This window comes from Halichoeres trimaculatus, unplaced genomic scaffold (assembly GCF_033239565.1).
Source record: "Halichoeres trimaculatus isolate MK-OKI-2021-1 unplaced genomic scaffold, fHalTri1.1 fHalTri1_scaffold_3, whole genome shotgun sequence".
Taxonomy (NCBI): Eukaryota; Metazoa; Chordata; class Actinopteri; order Labriformes; family Labridae; genus Halichoeres; species Halichoeres trimaculatus.
The window spans coordinates 19,722,782-19,743,237 of record NW_027437181.1 but is presented as its reverse complement, the minus strand read 5'-3'; the positions used below and the strand labels follow the sequence as shown (position 1 = coordinate 19,743,237).

Genomic DNA, 20,456 nt, shown 5'->3' with positions numbered 1-20,456 from the left:
TTCACCAGCCTCTGGGATATGTCAGTGTAACCCTCCGCCTGCGGTAGATGTGCTGAGGCTGGAGTAGCCACCATTTTGCATGTCTAGTGTGTTCCTCCCTCCATTGCTAATAGAGACGATTCCAGTCATTTTCTGGCATCTTTACGGCTAGTAAGTATATTCCAAGAATACAATGTCGGTAGACTTATATGAAAATGCCTTGACGTATGAACGATAACGGGTAGCTTGTTTGTATCTGCGTTGACAACTCTCAGTGTGGCGCTGCATAGGAAGTCGCAGCCTTCAGTGTACCGGGGTTGTGCCTGTCAGAAGCTAACTTAGCTAACATGGTTAGCATAGCCTTTCAGCTAACAACCTGCTGGGCTTGGGTTGTAGCTCAAGCTCAATAGCAGTTTATGCTGAATGATTTTTCTCCAAGCCACCGTCATCGTGACAGCATAGATTGTCAATGTACGTGTAATGTATTTATAGTAATCTAACATAATTTGATTTTGTCTTTAAGCGTAAGTTTGGCTTGCTCACGGACAAACTAACGAGTGGTCAGGTAACGTTGGCTAGCTCGCTAGTTTATAATCCAAATGCCTCAAGAAGGCCTTAACTGCACCATGTCCTGATCAATCGGCGATTAGATTCAGGTGTCTTGACCAGCACGTAATGGCCTGTTCCGTCCCCTGCTTAATGTTGTTTTAGATTATCGAAGGTTTTATGTTGTCAGCCAAGGTGAAGCAGTTGATGTAGTGTCAACCGAAAATGTTGCCCTTTCACTGGAAATATGATTGAATAGTATGGTTAGCTTGTTATATGCTTAGGTTTGCTAGAAGTAATTTGCGTCTACTAAGTGATATTTAGCGCCTGACGTTTAACCAGAGGTTGTGAGTGTTATTAGGCTTTCCTGCTTTTAATGTATTTTAAACATTTCGGTAATACGTCAACGTTATTTTCGGCTATCCGGAAGGCTAACGTTAGCTAGCTTCGAATTTTAAGGACGTGGACTTATTATTCCCCAGTCTGAGTTAAAAACTTTGAGTTGAAAACATCGTCACTAGGAGGGAAGCATATGAATATATGTATTTTAACAGCATATTGCTCCACGTCATTGGAAAAAAAGGCCTGTTCTCATAAAACAATGTGTTGGTTCACGTTAAGGAAGTCAGCTGAGTGTAGGAAGTGAGAAGAAGGTAGTATGGGTAACTCATACCTACTCGTCACATATGGACGCTTCTACCTATGGCTGTAGAGGATTTAACAGGTAACAGCATGTACTTAATAACCTTTTAGCAACTATTAGTAATTCACTAGATGTTATTTTCGTGTGTTCACAGCATTTTAGGATTATATAAAGAATTTTCGAAGTCATCCAGTGATGTAAGCCAATAAATTTGGATCGTCTTTATTGTACCAGGGTGAACAGTTAGTGATCACACAACACACAAAACGCTGCAAGACATTGTCCCTGTTTACATTTGCAAGTGTCCCATGCACTTTGAATAAAAAAGTATTAAAATTAAGTATTTATAACATTTGTATGTATTAAGGTTATTTAATATTGTTTGTGTGTATGCATGTACATTGTATATTGTATCATATTAATCCCAGTGGGTTGGATTTATTAGTTAAACTCTCAGCTCTGCCTTTTGTGATTTAGTCTCTCACAGTCACTGAAGGCCTCTGAAGTGAAAGTGGAGAAGTTCTGTTTGATACAGTATAAGCGGTTGTTTTTTTGTGTTGCTTTCTTTGCTTGCTAGCTGGTTTGAAACTTTGCCACCAGATAAAAAAAAGGTATTGCTATACTTAAAGAGTACATGTTCTTTGGAGTTTAGACATGTCAAGAATGGTGCTGACTACTGCTCAGGTGAGAATTCACATGATTCCCAAGTTAGAATTTAACTCAGTTAGGTTTTCCCTTGCTGGCTCCACTGACCATCAAGCTCTTTGTAGGTATTTGAGGTATTTTCACTTGCATGTATTGGTCTTTTAGTCAGATGAATATTTGTTTCTACATGGGAATGGTTCTTGCTAGGAGGAGAGTTAGTGATCTGTTGTGGAGCTAACTAGCATTAGCACTTCAGTGTACCGATACCAACCCTCTGCTCATTCCGAAATCAACACAGGTATTAAAAAGTAAAGATGATTGCCTCACAACATGTAAAACCACGATTGAATCTACAGTTTGTGTGAGTAGTCAGCTTACATAATGTAACTAACACAATTATACAAGTTCATTCTGGTTCATTTAACACAGTAATAAATTACAATATTAAAGTATTTGTATGTCACAAATACTTTATATCCACCGTTAGATGCATAAACATTTGCTTTTTGTAAACTAGCACGTCAGAAGCAGGCTATCACATGTACTAACTGTGGTGTCTTTTGTAGAACTATTAATCTGTCTCTGGACACAGCACATCATTAAGACATGTAGATATTAGATGGGCTAGAGTGGACTGCTCTGACAGTATTTCATCTGATTGTGTATTATAGAACAGAGGGAAAATTAGGAGACAGAGTGCAGCAGGTTACAATAGCCTGACAAACTGAGTGGAGAAAAAGCTTTTCCCAAGGGGTGTTCCTTTATAGTCCTCCCTTTGCAAAAATTTGATTAATTTTTGAGTTTTTCAAGGTTTTTTCTTTTTTTACAACAGAGAAAGTAATGGACGTTATGTCTTGCTGTCAGTTACAACTAAAATATCCTTCTGATATTCAATAATCTAATGTAGAGCCACTTAAAACCATATTTATCTGTCTCTCTTCTGTGGTATGATTCTTGCTTGTTGCTGGTTGTTAGGCTCTGGAAGCATATTTGGGCTGGCTCTCCAAATCTCAAGAGAGAAGCTTGTTATTCACATCTCACAGTACATGCAAACTACACCCAAACGGGAGTGATGTGATAATGACATTTAATGGTCTGACTAAACTAGCCATATTGTTGATCAGGTTAATAATTGAAAGAAATAGAAATGGTTAATCTTAGTTGCTGAATGAGAATCTAATATTACATCACAGTATTCTGCACATATGAGTCCTTGTTTTGCTATTTATTCTTTACTACAGAGCTGAACTTTTTGGTGTTGATACACTGGAGTTGAAAGCTTTCAGAGAACTGAGTCATGTTGTCTGACAGAACCTGTATGGGCTGTAGTAACTCCTCTATGATCACCACCTCAATGTGCCTTATGACTTTTCAGTAGAATTGTTTTTCTCTTTGTTGTAAGGTTAAGCAAAGCTTGTGACCTTGAAGAGTGAATATGTTGTTGCTGCCCAACAGTTAAATTAACTCATGCTCCCTCCTCTTGATGTCTGTTTGATCCTTTTACTTGGTGTTCGGCCCCTACTTGTAAAATTTAACCTAAATTGAGGACACTTTTCAACTCCCCAAAACAAGTGAGGCCATAAAAGTAATGGCAGTTGTGACTGCAAGTTTTGATTGTTGAGGAATGAGCTTTTTTAGTGCAAGAATGAGGACCAGTAATTTATAGAAAATCAGCTCTCAGCAGAAGCTGGATTTACTCTCTTTACAGTGAACACATTTGATTATTCGCACAGCAAGAGGCAAGGAGTCCTGATTTATGGAGCCCAACACTGAGTCCATTCAGCCCAGGTAATTTAAATGGTGTTAGGACAGACAGTAGATCTCTTGCTTTATTAAAGCGTAGCTTTGCCTGCCTGCCTGCCATGTTTCTCTTTGATCATAGTGAATTCTTGGATTCTCCACAAACCCCCCACCTTGTTCAGCAAAGGACACACAAATTCCTCCTTTGCCTACACCCCCCCAATAATCTGGCATAGTTCAAAGAATTTTAATTTGATAGTGAAAGTGTAATGGTCTTTTTCCTCTTTACTGTCTGATAATTGCTGATTTCACACTACAAAAGTCTAGAGCAACATGGGTAACCAGGTATTTCCTGGCAACTTTGGAGCAGATACTGCATTAATCTAAGGCTTCACATTCACCTTAATCTAAGAACGAGTCTGTGTCACGTGGGATTAGGAGCTGGAGTTAAGTTTCCATGTTAATTACTCTGGCTAAGAGATAACTCATGACCTAGTAAGATTTCCATAAGATGAGAGTGATGGCATCAACAACAAAGATGCTAGCAAAATGATTTTGCATGAAACACCATCATGGAGCCGCAATATGAAAAAGATTGTTTTACAGATGTGCATACTGTCACCTGTTAGTGTTTTCATTTGTGTGACATTTATTGAAAACCAAAATCTTCCATCTTCCTCTGACAGCAAAAAGAAGGTTTTACTTGGACTGTAATTTTGCTCTAAACATTTTTGAAAGTTGTGAAGGTCTTTGTAGACGTGTTTTACATTGAAAAGAACAAAATTCTTTGTAGGAATATCAGAGCTTTGCAATTCTCTCATTTATCAGGAAAATTTTCTAAGGTCTCTCCTCCATCCAATGCCTTTTTGTATTTCTGTCTACCAAATGGATTTGCTCGACAAGTAATTACCATAGTTTCTGTTGCTCTAGCAGCTTAATTATGTACAGCAGGGCACCAGATAAAAGGCTTCATGAGATGGGAGACAAAATGTACCTCTTTCTCCGTAGAGGGGGCCACCGTTAATAACCTTCCAGTTAGAAAAGAACTGAAGTTCAGTTGTTGAATTTTGTTCTGTGGGGAAATGACTGAGTGCCAAAAAACTGAGAGTTAGTATGTTAGCTTTAATAGTGAAGCTGAACAAACTCCAAACCTTGAGTTGTGTATGTGGGGATGTATGTGTGTGTATCATAGAAAGTTTTATGGCTTGCATTTTGCTGTATTGATAAGATATTTTTTAAACGAAGCACTACATTAACAATCCAAAAGTGGCCTAAAGATATAGGTTTTCCTCCCAGTGATTTCTGGAAGTTAAAGATTGTGAACATCATCTAAACTTGGGCAGGTTTTGTCTCTATTTGAAATGTTTCCTTGCATTTGTTTGTTAAATTTCAAGAGGGTCAGGGCTTTATGATTTTTTTTTTCTCAAAACACTGTCTTGCTTCATTGAAGCATGCCTGACCACTTTGCTTCATGCCTGTCATGCAGATGTAAGCATAGTGAATATCTGTCATTTGAATTTTTTTGGGTTGTTTGTATAGAGGAGCACAAGAATTAATCCTCACAACTAAGCATGTTCTGTCTTATAAATATTTAAACCCTGCCTGTGGCTTAAAGCTTGTGTGCTCTCGGAGTCTTCTCTGCCAGGGAATCAAATTTCACCTGCCATTCTCATTTACCTTTATACTTTTCATTCTATTAAAAACAGCAGTTCTGTGTGAATCTGCAGTAAAACATTGTAGGCAAAATTATTTTCCAACAGTGTTTACGAAGTAGTATTGTCTTCTATTTAAGGTGAAGAAATGATATTAGAAGCTCCAGCCCTATAAATCCTCACTTAAGAGTTGTATCTCTGTTTCTTTGGTGGGATCTAGTCCACTGCCAACCCTTAGGCAAATTGTTGCCAACCTTTTTCTTTTCTGTGTGTTTTCCAGAAAATGCCAGCTCCGATCAGGCTGCGGGAGCTGATCCGAACTATCCGGACAGCACGGACCCAGGCAGAGGAGCGTGAGATGATCCAGAAAGAGTGTGCTGCTATCCGCTCGTCTTTCAGAGAGGAAGACAATACATACCGTTGCAGAAATGTGGCAAAACTACTCTATATGCACATGTTGGGATACCCAGCACACTTTGGTCAGGTATGTGACAGTGGGGGATGGGCTATGTGGAGGGCTACAGTGACCTCACTGAAATCTCAGGTACTAAGGACAGTGACACACACTATAAAAACCGTGAAGTCTCTTTTGTTATGAAGTCAACCTCTCACATACCAGGGGGGCAGAGAGAGACTTAAAATACAATGCTTTTAAAATTCATATTCACTGGAAAAATTAAATGATTAGACACAAATAATTTATTTAGTAACTCTTATAATTGAGAACAACGCCCACAGCTTGAGATGGACAAATTAAATGCATACAGGTTGCCATTAGTTTAGCAGTTGGCTAGCTGTTGCTTAGTAAGTGAGACAAGACAGTTTTAAAATAGCAGCAGCATATCTAGCCTGATTTATCAGTCTGTGCTGGGCAAAACCATAGTAGAGCCTGTGAGCACAATATTTACAAGCTGCCTTTTGTTGTGTTTGCTGCGTGTGACTTGCAAAAGATTTTTTTTCTGGGGGAAAGACATTTCAAAGTGTAGACATCATTAGATCCATCTTTACAAGGAGGTAGGGCTGTTCAGTATGTAATAAACTTAGAGGAATTGTGTTTAGGGATGGGCATCTTTCACATTTTAAACGATATGGTACCAATATCCAGTACCTGGCAATCAGCATCAGTACTCAAGGGTACCAATTTTCTGTACTTTTTGTGTTAATGTGGTAAAAAATATTAATTTGTTTAATAATAAAATATATATATGTTTTCAATTTAACATATTTATTCTTCAATCTATAACCTTATAATGCTGTGTTAATGTCCAGCATCTGAAACTTCCTACTCTTCCACTCCCTCACAGTCACAAGGATGCGTTTAGGAACCTAAAAACGGTACCTTTTGATTTTTCATGAATTGGTACCCGGTACTTTTGTCAGAATTCAGTAGATACCTATAAAAGTACCTAATTTGGTACCCATCCCTAATTGTGTATGCCACTGAGTGATCATGATGATGTAAACAAACACCTCGGTGCAGTTAAGTGACATGCCATACTTGTTTTCTAGCTGGAGTGCCTGAAGCTGATTGCATCCCAGAAGTTCACTGACAAACGAATAGGTTATTTGGGAGCTATGCTGCTGTTGGACGAAAGGCAGGATGTCCACCTACTAATGACAAATTGCATTAAGAAGTAAGTAAAGGCCACTTTTCTTTATGTGGCTCTCTACATGTTGCTCTTTACATTTCACTTAAATGCTTGACCAATATGAGGTCCAGAGCCCTCAGTCGCTCTGCTCCTCATCTCTGAAACTCCCTCCCACCGGACAACCATGACATTAAGTCATTGACAATTTTCAAATCCCACCTCAAACCCATCTATCTCTACCCATCAGCTCTTAAACTTTTATATATATATATATATATATATATATATATTTATACATACACACACACACACATGAAAACTATTTCTTGTACTGTGTCCTTGGGTGTCTTGAACCCTTGAAGTCCTATCATATTTTATTATGGGTTTCAACATCAAGTCATATTTCTAGAGTCTTAAGTTGTAGTTCTAAATGTTTCTCATTTTTTCTTACTTCTGAGTGTCTGTGGCTCACTCAGCTGTCTCCTTTGATCCCAGTGACTTGAATCATAGCACACAGTATGTCCAGGGCTTGGCCTTGTGCACTCTGGGCTGCATGGGCTCCTCAGAAATGTGTCGTGACCTGGCTGGAGAGGTGGAGAAGCTGCTCAAAACATCCAACTCCTATTTGAGGAAAAAGGTAAGTCCTGTTGCTGCCATGTTTATATGATGAAAGGATTGAAGTCTTTAGTTGATGGTATATGCATAAGAATGTAGAAATGTGTCCTGAACAGGTATGGAGACACTCAGAATGTTTAGGGTTGGACTGTTCCTTCATTTGGTGTGTTATCTGTTGGCAGGCAGCGTTGTGTGCAGTTCATGTCATTAGGAAGGTTCCAGAACTTATGGAAATGTTCCTCCCAGCCACAAAAAACCTGCTGAGCGAGAAGAACCATGGTGAGTGTAAACAGTTTGTCAGGATGCAGCTCCTGTGCTTGTCCTACACGAATGCAGATTTTTTCTACCTCCTGCCACTCAAAGAGCTCTGCCCAGAACAGCCAGCAGCTCGTGTCCGAAAGGCATTGTCCTTTGCAGAGGAGAGAGGAATTAATGAGTCTGTCATAAACTCTGGGGCTTGCTCCCCCGCTTCCCCTATATGGGGGAGGCTTGATCTCCCTTGACAGTGTGTGTCAGTACAACAGTGATGCCTCAGATACGACAGTTTATAAAGGCACAGGTTTGTGCGCCATATTTTTAAGTGGCATTTTCTGTTTGCTTATTCATGCCCTAGTAATGTGTCAATAGAAGATCGCTTGTCATATCTTTGAAGTGTCCTGATAAGAAGTGTCAGACATGTTCCATGTCAACTAGTTCTCCAACTTCTTACAAGCTACTATAAAATGTTTTGAACATGTTCTTAGTCATGTTGCAGACTAACACCACTAATTTCTAATGACCAGACTTAGCCATTTTGTTCTCAACTCTATACCATTCAAAAAAAAATGATTAGCCTGTGTGATGGTCCAACAGATTTAAAATACCTTCACCTCATGTCCTCTGTGGTCAGTCATATGTAAGCCAGTATGTCATATCTTTAACAGCTGAAATAGTCTTGTTGCTTCATTGTATGGATTTTTTTGTATCATTTACATCTGAGGAAAAGTGTCAAAATGTAATTTTTTATAAGACTGTGCAGCCCTTAAGTTAACCTCTAACATGCCAATTTGCTGATGCAGTAAAAAAATGATTGCAAGTAGAATGCAGAACTATTTTGTCACAGTCATCCAGCAAAGTACAGCGCTGACCCATCAGATGATCTGGTAACTTGGAGGTTGAGCTTGGTGGAGTGCAGATCTCTCTAGAGTGTCTACGATAGTTTTGGGAACAGGTGCATCCCCTTCAATTGTACCTCATAACTCCTCGCAGTCAGCTGCATCCCTTAGAGGCCATTAAATATACATGGGCGAATGTGCATCAAATTTGATAGAATTTCAACTGTGGCAGCACATGAACCGAGGTGGTAACAAGTTAGTGATGGAAAGCTAGTTGAAAATGAACTCTTGCCACCATTTTCATTTTTATTGAGAAACATTTTTTACTCTCTCTTCCTCCAGGTGTTCTCCATACATCAGTGGTCCTCCTCACTGAGATGTGTGAAAGAAGTCCTGACATGCTAGCCCACTTCAGAAAGGTACAAATTGATTCTCTTACCCGAAGACCTTAGTATAATTAGTGCATTTGTCTTCAGCCCACGTCACATTTCATTCTCACTTTGCATACACTTTCATTTTGGTAGAGTAAAGCTAGACAAACACTAGTTCAGTGTTCTTAAACTTTGAGGCTTGGATTGTGATGCAGGTTTGTTCTACATCCAAAGTATGTCTCAGTCTCTGATCTCCTACCGCTGTCTTTTCCTCTTGTATTTCTACTGCTGCTGTACCTCTCCTCTTCAGGTCTAACAAACAGTGCCAGAGGCACCACACCTTATCTAAGCATTATTTAAAGCTTTTCTGAAAGTGAATGATTTCCAGTTTCCCCTCCCTAACATCTACCTCATATTTTTTCTGTCATTTGTCTTTGTTACAATTCCTGCATTGTGTTAGAATGAGAAGGTAAGAGTACATTCTGATCTCATAGCTGGTGCATGCTGTATATAGTAATCACTCCTCACAGTCACCTCAGATGTAACCCAATTTGTGCTATTATGTCATGTTGTGTTTTGATTTATAATTTGATTTCTTTGACTTGTACGGTGATCATTAATATGTCAGTGTTCTTAATATTTACAAAAGACTTTTGGTCCATTTGTCAGATACATCTCTCACAATCGTTTTAGTGTCATTATTTGCCTTATATTTAACTCACTGTTTGATCACTGTCTATTTAAAAGCAGTTGGGAAGGGGTGTTTGCACACATAGCCTCAAGTGTTGTCACTAGTAACAGATTATTCTCACCAGATCTTTGCCACTGTTGGAAATGTCACTGGCTTTCATAGCTCTGTGTGTCTGAGGAGAAGACTTTTGTTTGAACCAAGCAGTAGTTGAGAATTGGGACGGGTTTGAATTTATTTTCTCTTTAAAACTCCATTCTGGCATTTTGGGTTGCTTGCTTTGTGGTCATTCACACAACCAAGGAGAGGGTTTTTATCAGCTTTATCTGTGTGCATCCTGTAAACTGATCCTATCTGGAGTGTTTTCATTCTGGCATAAAAAAACTAAACTAAAAGTGAAAAAGAAAAGTTCTTCAATAGCTCAAATATTGTAATACACAAATTTAATCTGGTATCTGGTTAAGCTAGTCACATAGCTTTCTGTTTTCGTGCTGCCAGTGTTTATTCTTAAACTTCCCACATGCTTGATTTATCTTTATACTGGATGCTTAGAGATGAAAATGATGCCCAATCTTCTTATTTGAAGCTGGATGAGAGGATAAATTGTCTTCCAAAATGTTAGTGTTCCTCTGTAAATTTTGGTTAAAAATCTTGTTTGAAATACATTCAGAGATAGAAATCAACAGATTATGAGCAGTGTTCTTTTTACTATAAGACTTCTGTTGAATAAATGTAGGTAATTTGTGCACACATGTTTATGAAGCTCTGCACTTAACTAACAGGCACATTTTCAAGTTTTCTTTTCCTTCTCAAAAGTATTCTAACCTAATATTTTCAAACAACCAATGTTTGAATTTGCTACCTGAAAATTTTGACTATTCAGACACCTTTGTTTTTACCTCATAAATCTATCTCAATGGTCTAATGCAAACAAACACCTTTATTTCTAATGGGTTTTGTTGGCAACCACTTTCAAAAGAGACCATGAGCCTCAAAGTCATGATTGAAACTGTGTATGTTGTACAGAAAAAATATAATTGTAAGATATTCAAGTTTGAAACTGAAACACAAAATACTGTGATACCTTTTCTTTTCTGTTGTGTTTTTGGTTTTCTTGTAGCTGGTTCCACAGTTGGTAAGAATCCTGAAGAACCTAATCATGTCTGGATACTCTCCTGAGCATGATGTGTCTGGCATAAGCGACCCATTCCTGCAGGTAACTCTCTTCCTCTCAATGCCAGAACACTCTGAAACGTAGCACAGATCAAGATTTTTTCTATGTTTTTGCTCAAATGTTTGCAACCACAAAAAGATGCCACTCAATTGTGCTGTTAGAAAAAGAACCACAACGTAAAAAGAACAGCAGCATGCTTTAAGTAAAGCATGAGAAACACAAATTTAGCCTCTGGTATCATCAATGCAAACATCACTTGTCAGGTGACCTGACAGGACTGGAGTGATTTTTGTTTCTTTCTTTAGGTGCGGATATTGAGACTACTGAGAATTTTAGGAAGGAGCGACGATGACTCCAGTGAAGCAATGAATGACATTCTTGCTCAGGTCAGAATGAATCATAAATCCTTTTTCTTGAGCAAATGTGCCTTCCCATGAAAAGGGTGTTAACTTGTATGTGTGGTATTTGTTCTTTGCAGGTTGCTACAAACACAGAAACAAGTAAAAATGTAGGCAATGCCATTCTGTACGAGACTGTGCTGACCATAATGGACATCAAGTCTGAAAGTGGACTGAGGGTGAGATAACAAGATATGGAGCACATCTTTAAAGGAACTTTTGTTTTCCCTTTTAAATACCTTTTTTTCTTGCAGGTCTTGGCCATTAACATACTGGGACGCTTCCTCCTCAACAATGACAAAAATATCAGGTAATTAATTCTCTCATCTCTTATGTATTCAGGAATGTTATTGTGGACTGCTGATGCTATCTTTTAATTGAACTCACACTTTCAGATATGTGGCATTGACATCTCTACTAAAGACGGTACAGACAGACCACAATGCAGTGCAGAGACATCGGAGCACCATTGTAGATTGTTTAAAAGACCTGGATGTGTCCATCAAGAGGTAATTCACAGCTTTTCAAGTGCAGAAATATAACTACAACTCTTCTGACTTAACATTTCTCATTGTACTTTCTCATTGTGTTCGAACTTAACCTGCTTCTCATTATCATGCAGACGTGCGATGGAACTGAGCTTTGCCCTGGTGAATGGAAACAACATAAGAGGCATGATGAAAGAGCTCCTTTACTTCCTGGACTCCTGTGACCCTGAGTTCAAAGCTGACTGTGCATCAGGAGTCTTTTTAGCTGCAGAAAAGTACGACATTTCACGAATAAGATGAATGAAGGCTGTTGTTTTGCAGGATAAAGTACAGGAGTTTTTGTTTGTTGTGCCACAGTGTGCAGGGGATTCTGAACATTAAAAGTGCTGTGTGATGATATAATGAGTGATCCATCGTCTGACAGACTCTGCTGAAAACATTCATTTTCTGACAGCATTTGTCTCCTTCACCTAACTTATACACTCATGATCCTCTTCTTTTCAGCTGGGTCTAACTATTGGGGTCTTTGTGTTACAGGTATGCCCCTTCAAAAAGATGGCACATAGACACTATTATGAGAGTCCTGACAACAGTATGTATAAAATACAATCAAGTACTCCTACTAACTCTGATCATTAACTGTTTTTCCTCTTATAAGTGTTGCACAACTACTAGATATGATTCCACTAAGTCTCGTACTGCTCAGCCACCGTACCAATGAATACTTCAGTTTATCTGTTACTAATTGAACATCTGCTTGCTTTTAAAGGCAGGGAGCTACGTGCGAGACGACTCTGTTCCCAACCTCATACAGCTCATCACCAACAGTGTGGAGATGCACGCCTACACAGTACAGAGACTTTACAAAGCGCTGCTGGATGACATCTCACAGGTAAGATCACTTCTGGTTTGTTAAGATCAGAGTTGATTCTGATATTTACTTCAAAACGGCTGTCAAGTGCATCAGAGTTGAGTTGTATTTCTCTTTATTCTGTAGCAACCTCTAGTGCAGGTGGCATCCTGGTGCATAGGAGAGTACGGGGACCTGCTGGTGTCAGGGCAGTGTGAGGAGGAGGAGCCGATTCAGGTACACTTTGAAGAATCCTGACCAAATAGGCGGATACACACAAAATAGAAATAAAACTTGAGGCAAAAAACATTAAGTATTTGAATGTTGCTTTTTCTATGAAGGTAACTGAGGATGAAGTTCTGGATGTGCTGGAAGGACTCTTGGTGTCCAACCTATCCACACCTGTGACCCGAGGTTATTCACTCACTGCAATCATGAAGCTGTCGACACGCTTCAGCAGTGTCAAGTGAGTAAAAAATCTGCTACTTTTATCTTTGATAAACACTCAGGTGTTAAATTTGTACTCCACCATAACAAGTTTTCTTTCCTATAACAAGTTTTTTTTTCCTTCAGCCGGATCAAGAAGGTGGTCTCAATATATGGCAGTAGCATCGATGTGGAGCTCCAGCAGAGAGCTGTGGAGTACAATGCGCTTTTCAAGAAATACGATCACATGAGGTGAACTTGCAATACCACTCTATATTACTATGTGACAATGCATATTACCAGTTTGTAGACAAGAACCAACCTCTGTGGGTTGAGTTTGGTTAACCTTTTTTTCTTCCTCCTGATCCTTGTTTGTTGCATAATAGACCAGCTCTGCTTGAACGAATGCCTATCATGGAGAAGACTGCTTCCAATGGCCCCACAGAAATCGTCCAGACAAATGGGGAGACAGAGCCCTCTGTTGTTGAAGCAAAACACCCACCACCTGTTGCCCAGCCAGCCAACCAGGTGAGAGTAGCATTACTTTCACTGAGGTCATGATCTTTCAGTGTGGAGTGCACATGGGTTTTTAAATTTTTAAAAAATCTTTTTAACACGTTGTCCTTGACTTTCAGGCTAATGATTTATTAGACCTGCTGGGTGGTAATGATGTGGTGCCAGTAATCCCAACTACAATGCCCACTAAGCCTGCCTCAGCTGGAGGAGAGCTGCTTGATTTGCTGGGTGACCTCTCGCTAAGTGGTAGGAAGCTTTGTCAAAGCTCTTTATTGCCCCTTTTAAAGATAGATAGATAGAACGTATGTAATTTGATGTTCAACCCACTCCCTCTCCTGTGCAGCAATAACACTCTTTGTTATTTGCATAAATGAGTAAACAAAACCCTGGTGTGTTGCTGTCCCCACTTTCCAGGCGGCCCACCCCCTGCTCCTGCTCCCTCTGTGCCTCCTTCCCAACCCTCTTTCCTCTTGGATGGGCTCTCCTCACAGCCTCTCTTTAATGACATTGCAGCTGCAGGTGAGAATCTGTTGCTTCCTGTCATTGTTTGACCCACATACCCAGTAGTTTGTAGAATTACCCTAAAGTATTATTCAAGCAGCTGGTTTTGTTTTTCTTGTCATCTTATGTTGATTACAGCAGCTCATCTTCAGAAATGTTACTGTCATCGCATTTCTAATGCTTATACGATCTTCTCTAAAATCTCTGTATAGCTATTCCTCCCATGACGGCATACAACAAGAATGGTCTGAAAATAGACTTCACATTTGAGAGGGCTAATCCCAATCCAAACATCGCAGTCATCACCATCCATGCTTCCAACTCAGCAGAGGCAGATATGACAGACTTTGTTTTTCAGGCTGCAGTACCAAAGGTAAGCAAGCAGAAACAAAGAGTTAGGTGTGTAACTTCAGTTCTATGACGCCTGGATGACAGCCAGAGCATTCTGTCACTCAGAAGCCTTGTGGTGTGCATGATAAGTCTATGACTGATGACACAGGAAGATTTTGGCTAGTCTGGATCTTTAGGGGTCAGATGTGGGTTTGACAGTAGAGCTACTTAACCTATGCATGGGCAAGTGCTGTCATTCAGGGCTCAAAGTACTGCCTCTGGCAGTCAGGATAAAATAGAAGGGACTATATGCAACACTTTTTTCTTTGCACAGCAGATTTAACTTCCAATATTACTAGTAAAGTGTAGCCAAATAATATAAAGAATAGATATTTTATCTGAAACACTGCCCTCTTTTAAAACAGAAATGCTTTTGCGTGCATAATCGGAAAACAGGAAATTACAAAACACTTTAAAAAAAGACATATTGAGATGGGAATCTGGTAGACATAAAATATCAGGCAGAAAGGACTATGAGTGAAGTTTATTTGCCTGCATGATCTGTTTACAATCACATTATGAGATCAATGAATATAAAGGGCATTGAGCCATCAGAACCACAGATCCATTATGCAGTCAGTGTGTTATTATTCTGAACAGCCCTTTACAATCCTGCAGTAATAACACCATTTCTCCATGGAGATCATTAAACCGATCTAATACAGTGTCTCATATTTGTTTGTCAGACATTCCAGCTGCAGCTTCTCTCCCCTAGCAGTAATGTTGTCCCAGCACTCAACCAGGGAACTGTCACACAGGTCATCAGAGTCCTCAACCCACAGAAAGTAAGTCTGGCCTTCAAAAAATGTTTGATAATAATTTTGCAGCTCATTGGAAATAAAAAACAATTTTTCATATTGATTTGCAAGAAATGCTTCTGTTATAAACACAATCATCCTCACAAAATTTCAGCAACAGCTACGAATGAGGATCAAGCTGACGTACACCCTCAAAGGCTCACCTGTGCAAGACCTGGCTGAGGTCAATAACTTCCCCCCTCAGTCCTGGCAGTGATGGACTGCTCCTGTTGCTCTTAAGCCCCACCAAGGGAACTATGAAAACGATTTTCCTTTCACCTCCCTCCTTTCTTCCAACGGATCCCCCTGTGACATCACTGCAGTCCGCTGCCCTCAAGTTGCATGGGAAGCAAAAAATACAGATGTTACAAAGACCCTTTTGACCATTGGAATCACCAGAATAATTGGGAAACATATCAATCAATGAACTTTCCAAATTTCTTTCTCTTAATTGGTTTCCATTAACTCTTTGCTTACTTGTACAATTTTCCACCTAACACCCTTTGCCCAGCACCATTACCAAGCCCACGAAAGCACATATGCACACCATCCACTGTGGTGCACTTTACCTCTTAAGTCACTGTAGAGTAAAAGTGTGACCACTATGAGCACTGCGGTAACTTTAGTTTTGTTTTCATTCATAGTTAAGCTAAAATGCAGTCGAAACAATTTGCTTCTTTGATATTTATGATTGGCTTTGCATTCAGGTTTTTAGTGTGAACCTTCAGTCTTTTGATGGCATAAAAAAGCTTTGAAAGGTTTATTGAGTAACAAGAACTAATGACACAACCTCTGTTTTGACCCCACAACATGATGTATAACTTGTGAGAGTTGTATTCATTTTGAATTACATTAATTTGCTTAAAGCATGTTTGAGCATTGTAAGGATCACAGTCACACATTGACTCAAGCTCTAAGGGGATTTTCTGGTTCAGGCAGTAGGCCTCTTCATCCTATTTTTTTATAGGAAGTAGTCTGTATTTTGTTCTGTCACAATGATAAGATCATAGACAGATCCACGAAGCCCTGTCTGGCTAGTTTACGAGAATGTGCGCAGATTTTTCCGCACAGCTCTCTTCAGATCATCTCATCTGTAGCTTTAGTTTAAGGTCTGTATAATAAATTCAGCTGCTTTGCAAAGTTTGAGAAGGCTCATTTATTAGGGATGGAAACAATCCAGGGCTAAAATTTATCTGAGAAAAGCTGATTGCATTTCTGTCTGAGATGTGCATTTAAACTTTCCTGGATTTGTGTCCTCACAGTCTAGCTTGCAACTAAGATACATTTCAGATTTGTTAAATAACCTGGTTGAACTCTAGTCACCATGCACATATTTGTACATGAAGCTTGTTATGAATGTAGTTACATGCACTGAATGCTTTTTCCCCTCGAGTCTGCTTTTTCATGGCTGTCTTTTTTTGATGGGGACACCCATCTTATCAGCACTATTTTTTGTGAAAGTATGTTTTGTTTCTGCAGTAATTTTACTTAATTATTTATGCCTGTTATCAAAGTGATGTGCCTTTCTGACTTAGCTAGATAAAAGCCCTGAACTATGGAGTTCTGTATGAGCTTCGTTTGTTAGTCTGCTTGTGTGTTTTCAGCCTGAGGGAAATGATCCTGATGGATCTGAATCGGTATATCACTTCATTTAACAAGTTTTCCTTTTTTACTTCTTTATCTCATAATGAGTGAAAGAGCAGTCACCTAATACCGTCCCATCTGAATGTCCACAGCTTTTTTTTATTTTGTCTCATTTCTGACAAAAACAACGTGAATTATGGCAACATGATCCTGATTGTTTCAAATCTTGTTGGACGGTATGAATAAGAGGTCCTAAATCAAAGCAAATCTTACAGGTTATGGCAGCTAGTAGATGTAATCTTTTCACAGGCTAGCATCAAACGTTTCCCATGAAGTGCAGGTTTTCCGCTGAAGTGAAAAATCATTAAGATTTCTTCGCATTAACAAACACTGAGATTGGATCACATGGTGAGGTACTGGGATGGGTTGTTCTGTGGCGACTGTTAGCTTGATTTCCTGGCTCTCGTCTTCTCCAAATCAGAATTCTGGCCATGCTGTCGGGGACGGTAACCTGAATACCTCACAATGTTCTCTCTTTCTGTTCACTTTCAGTGTCAGTAGATTGCCTGCTTTGTGCGGTCATGAATTGCAATCAAGGGGAGCATCTGCATGAAAGGAACTAATGGTAGTTTGTACATCTCATTACTTAGCAAGCTTAGCAGCCCCGTGATGCTGTGTCGAGATCCTCAGATGTTCAATCAGGCTGTATCTTCCTTTTCTTTTCACTATGCTTCACTATCTTCTAACTTCTGTGACCAAATCAGAGAAACTATTAGCTTTGGAAATATTTTTGAGCTATGATGTGTGTATATGGAGAAAATTATTTCAGTTTAACTTTTTTCTGTTTTTGACAAATGCTATATTGGCTTTTGTTCTGTACATATTGAGGGCTTTTACAAGTTTGTCTCTTGTACTATCTTTCATCATTTTTTTAGATACCATTTTCTAAAAATTCCAATTATTCACATGTATATTGTCTAAATAGATCTAGTCAGCATCAGTCTATAAAGACTTCCCTGTATCATCACTCATTCATTGTAAAAGATATATGATCTGCTGCCTGTACATTGTATATAGTTGTAAAACAAACAAAAGCTGATCAAATTAAATAAAACCCACATGAAGACTTAAGATTAGCTAGGAAGTATAATTGTATGCATATGTACAAAAAAAGAATCTTAAAGGATGCAATTGAACTGCATTTGATTAACTTTTTCGTCATTTTTCAATCATGATCGGGTGTGTCAGTTTTACTTCTTTTAACAAAGGTGGTTTGGTGAGTCAGCAGGCTACTAATTGGGGTTTCTTAGGATTTTGAAATGAGGGTTGAATCTGCCGGAACAGATGTTGTCTGAATGATGTACTGTACTACTGAGAAACCTAAGCACAGTGCTGCACAGCAGCAGTGGCACCTTGCTTTGTCTGCTTCCATGCCCCTCAAATCCCTCGTGTATCTCCACTCTCCTTCAGTAAAGAGCAGTTTTTCTTGCCAAGATGTAATGCTTCCTTTTGGCCTTATGCGTGATGGAGTGTTCTTTACTCCTGACAGTTTAAATCTATTAAACTCTCATAAGCCCACTAATTGATTTGTAAAATATTGCCCCTTGCTTTCGGTGCTTTCATAGTTGCCTGGTTTTGTTTTTGTCTGACATGTAGCACCTTTTTGAAAACATCTCGTCACAATCAAAAAAGTCCCCAGTACCGTCCTCCTCCAAGGGTTTAATTTTTATTTAATTTGTTCCCTTTTTGGGGCCAGTTAGTTGAAATCACAGACTTTTATCTGAACAAGAGCTGGAAGATATATGTGCTATGTGGTCCAATATGTGTGTAGGTACAGCAACGTCCTTTCCTAGGTCTAATTGTTACACGGCTTTCTTTTGGGTGTCTCTGCTTTTGTCCCTTGTCTTTATTATTATTTTTCTCCGCTGGGCACACCTTTCAGCTTCTCTGTGCTATCCCCTGTATGAAAGGTGGGGCTGAAACACATGTCAAATTAAACTGAGCCCTCATTAGAAGAATTCAGCGTTAAGATTGAGTCGGCCATGGTAGAATATAAAGGAGGTAGACAATTTGGTGTGTGTGTGTGTTTTTTTGTTTTATGTGTTTGATTTGGTGTTAATGGAGAACTGCTTTACACGCCTCAAAAACAAAGCTGGGCCAAGCCTGTGCTGTAGATTTATAGCCACAAGGGGGGGATGTGCAAAGCGGAGGGCTGAAGGATTGGAAAGGAAGTTTCATACATCTTTTCCTGAATGTTTATGTTGGTGTTGTTTGTCTTATTCAGCGAGTAAACTGTCATTTGCATCGGGTCGGTTCTTTTAAGATGACATAACTCCTCATGCAGTTTAAATGTACAAATGGAAATAAACCCAACATTAGTGCTCTGGACACTGTTAACTTAAAAGGAAGTAAAGCAAAGGAAACAAATGTCCATCAGCGGTGTGATCAGCGCTTGAAGTGATATTTGTGTGTGTATGTGTGTGTGTGTGTTTGTGCGTGTGTGAGAGAAATGAGAGATACAGAGAAAAATGATCTTGCTTGACTGTGTGATTGTGTGTGACATGTCTTTATTAGATAGGACATGATTTTTGGCTGCAATTTCAACTTTCAGCTTCTGAGCTGCATGTGAAAACCAGTGTAAATATTGTCATTTCTACTCTTGACCTGAGACTTTTTTTTAAATGCAAGAAAAGTTTAAATTATAAAGTCTGTCATGCCACCTTAAGGAGTCAGTACTACCATGTACAAGAAGAAGTTGTTCACATAGTCCTCAAACTACTGTCAAAGCGGGTGATGAAAGTGGGCGGACATCCATCATTTGGATAAATTGCATCATTGATCTATGATTTCTTTTTAATTTGTTGGGGTGAATTCTGTGTGTAAAGGGCTGGAAGAGCATCTAAGTTGCTACCATGTTCACTTTCCCTGTGGAATCAAAAAAGAAAAAGAAATTTCATCCATTGTATTTTGAAATCAAATTCTGTTTGTCAAAACCGAGGCCTGTCCTGACTGTAAAACAACATGGTTACTTGTTTGTTGGGGGAGGGTAGAGGCGCAGGGTTCACTTTTTCCAGTGGATTTTGACATGTAGAACTGGATCCCAGTTCCATGGCACCAAGGTGAGTGTGAATGTCAGACTGAAAGTGTGAAATAATGATTAAAGATGAAAAGCTGTAAACTATTAAATGGGATATTTTCAATTTATGCTGTGTATTCTTGTCTCTGGGTTGGAGAAAATGATCAAGCGAATAAAAAGTCAAATAAAAAAATCTAGTTGATCCATGGTATTTGTTTTCTTGGCTGTGGGGTGCTTATATTGTTATTAAAATGAAAACTTCGACATTCAACATTTATGCCATGGCTGAAACAAATTTGCATTCAAATTATTCTTTTGAAAATTCATTCAAAACATTATGTATCTATTAACTTTGGGGTTCATTAGATCAAATAGCATAAAATTCAAAATGTGTATTGATTTTAAATAATCTTTATTCACCTTGTATGATCAGAAAATTTAATCCTTTAGAGGCTACATTCAAACGTGTTAAGCAACAAGTAACCATCCAGTTGATTTCCTAAGCATTTACAATGAAAGGTTAAACTTTCATCTCACAGTCAGTGGAGATGGTGTGTGAAGAACTGAATATACAGTCAAAATATGATGGACAAACAAGACATCTGGACATTTGCAAACTCACAAGTGATAAAGTTGTGTTAGTGGCATTTCCCTGTGCTACTGATCTCCTAAATTTATGCCTGGATGTCCTCTG

At 39.0% G+C, this 20,456-nt stretch overlaps 1 protein-coding gene across 2 annotated transcripts; it reads left to right on the top strand.

Annotated features, from left to right (window-relative positions):
• Window positions 1-8: 8 nt before the first annotated feature.
• Window positions 9-19,773, top strand: ap1g1 (adaptor related protein complex 1 subunit gamma 1). 2 transcript variants are annotated; one of them, XM_074666756.1, is made up of 23 exons: window positions 9-150; window positions 5,486-5,689; window positions 6,715-6,839; window positions 7,290-7,431; window positions 7,592-7,688; window positions 8,846-8,922; window positions 10,683-10,778; window positions 11,042-11,122; window positions 11,215-11,313; window positions 11,389-11,444; window positions 11,530-11,643; window positions 11,757-11,897; window positions 12,160-12,214; window positions 12,392-12,514; window positions 12,620-12,709; window positions 12,814-12,938; window positions 13,046-13,150; window positions 13,285-13,426; window positions 13,534-13,660; window positions 13,829-13,933; window positions 14,128-14,288; window positions 14,992-15,090; window positions 15,218-19,773. In XM_074666756.1, exons 2-23 carry the CDS (start codon window positions 5,489-5,491, stop codon window positions 15,317-15,319), a joined length of 2,463 nt encoding a protein of 820 aa, XP_074522857.1. In that variant the 5' UTR covers window positions 9-150; window positions 5,486-5,488; the 3' UTR covers window positions 15,320-19,773. The 2 variants fall into 2 exon arrangements, with proteins under 2 accessions (XP_074522857.1, XP_074522858.1); XM_074666757.1 differs by lacking the exon at window positions 9-150 and adding an exon at window positions 1,186-1,249.
• Window positions 19,774-20,456: the final 683 nt, after the last annotated feature.

Bases quoted from the DNA above. Each gene is read 5' to 3' on its own strand.
- ap1g1 (XM_074666756.1), top strand. From the start codon at position 5,489: ATGCCAGCTCCGATCAGGCTGCGGGAGCTGATCCGAACTATCCGGACA. The intron at 5,690-6,714 runs GTATGTGACAGT...CTTGTTTTCTAG, and splicing joins ACCCAGCACACTTTGGTCAG to CTGGAGTGCCTGAAGCTGAT. The intron at 13,427-13,533 runs GTGAGAGTAGCA...CTTGACTTTCAG, and splicing joins TTGCCCAGCCAGCCAACCAG to GCTAATGATTTATTAGACCT.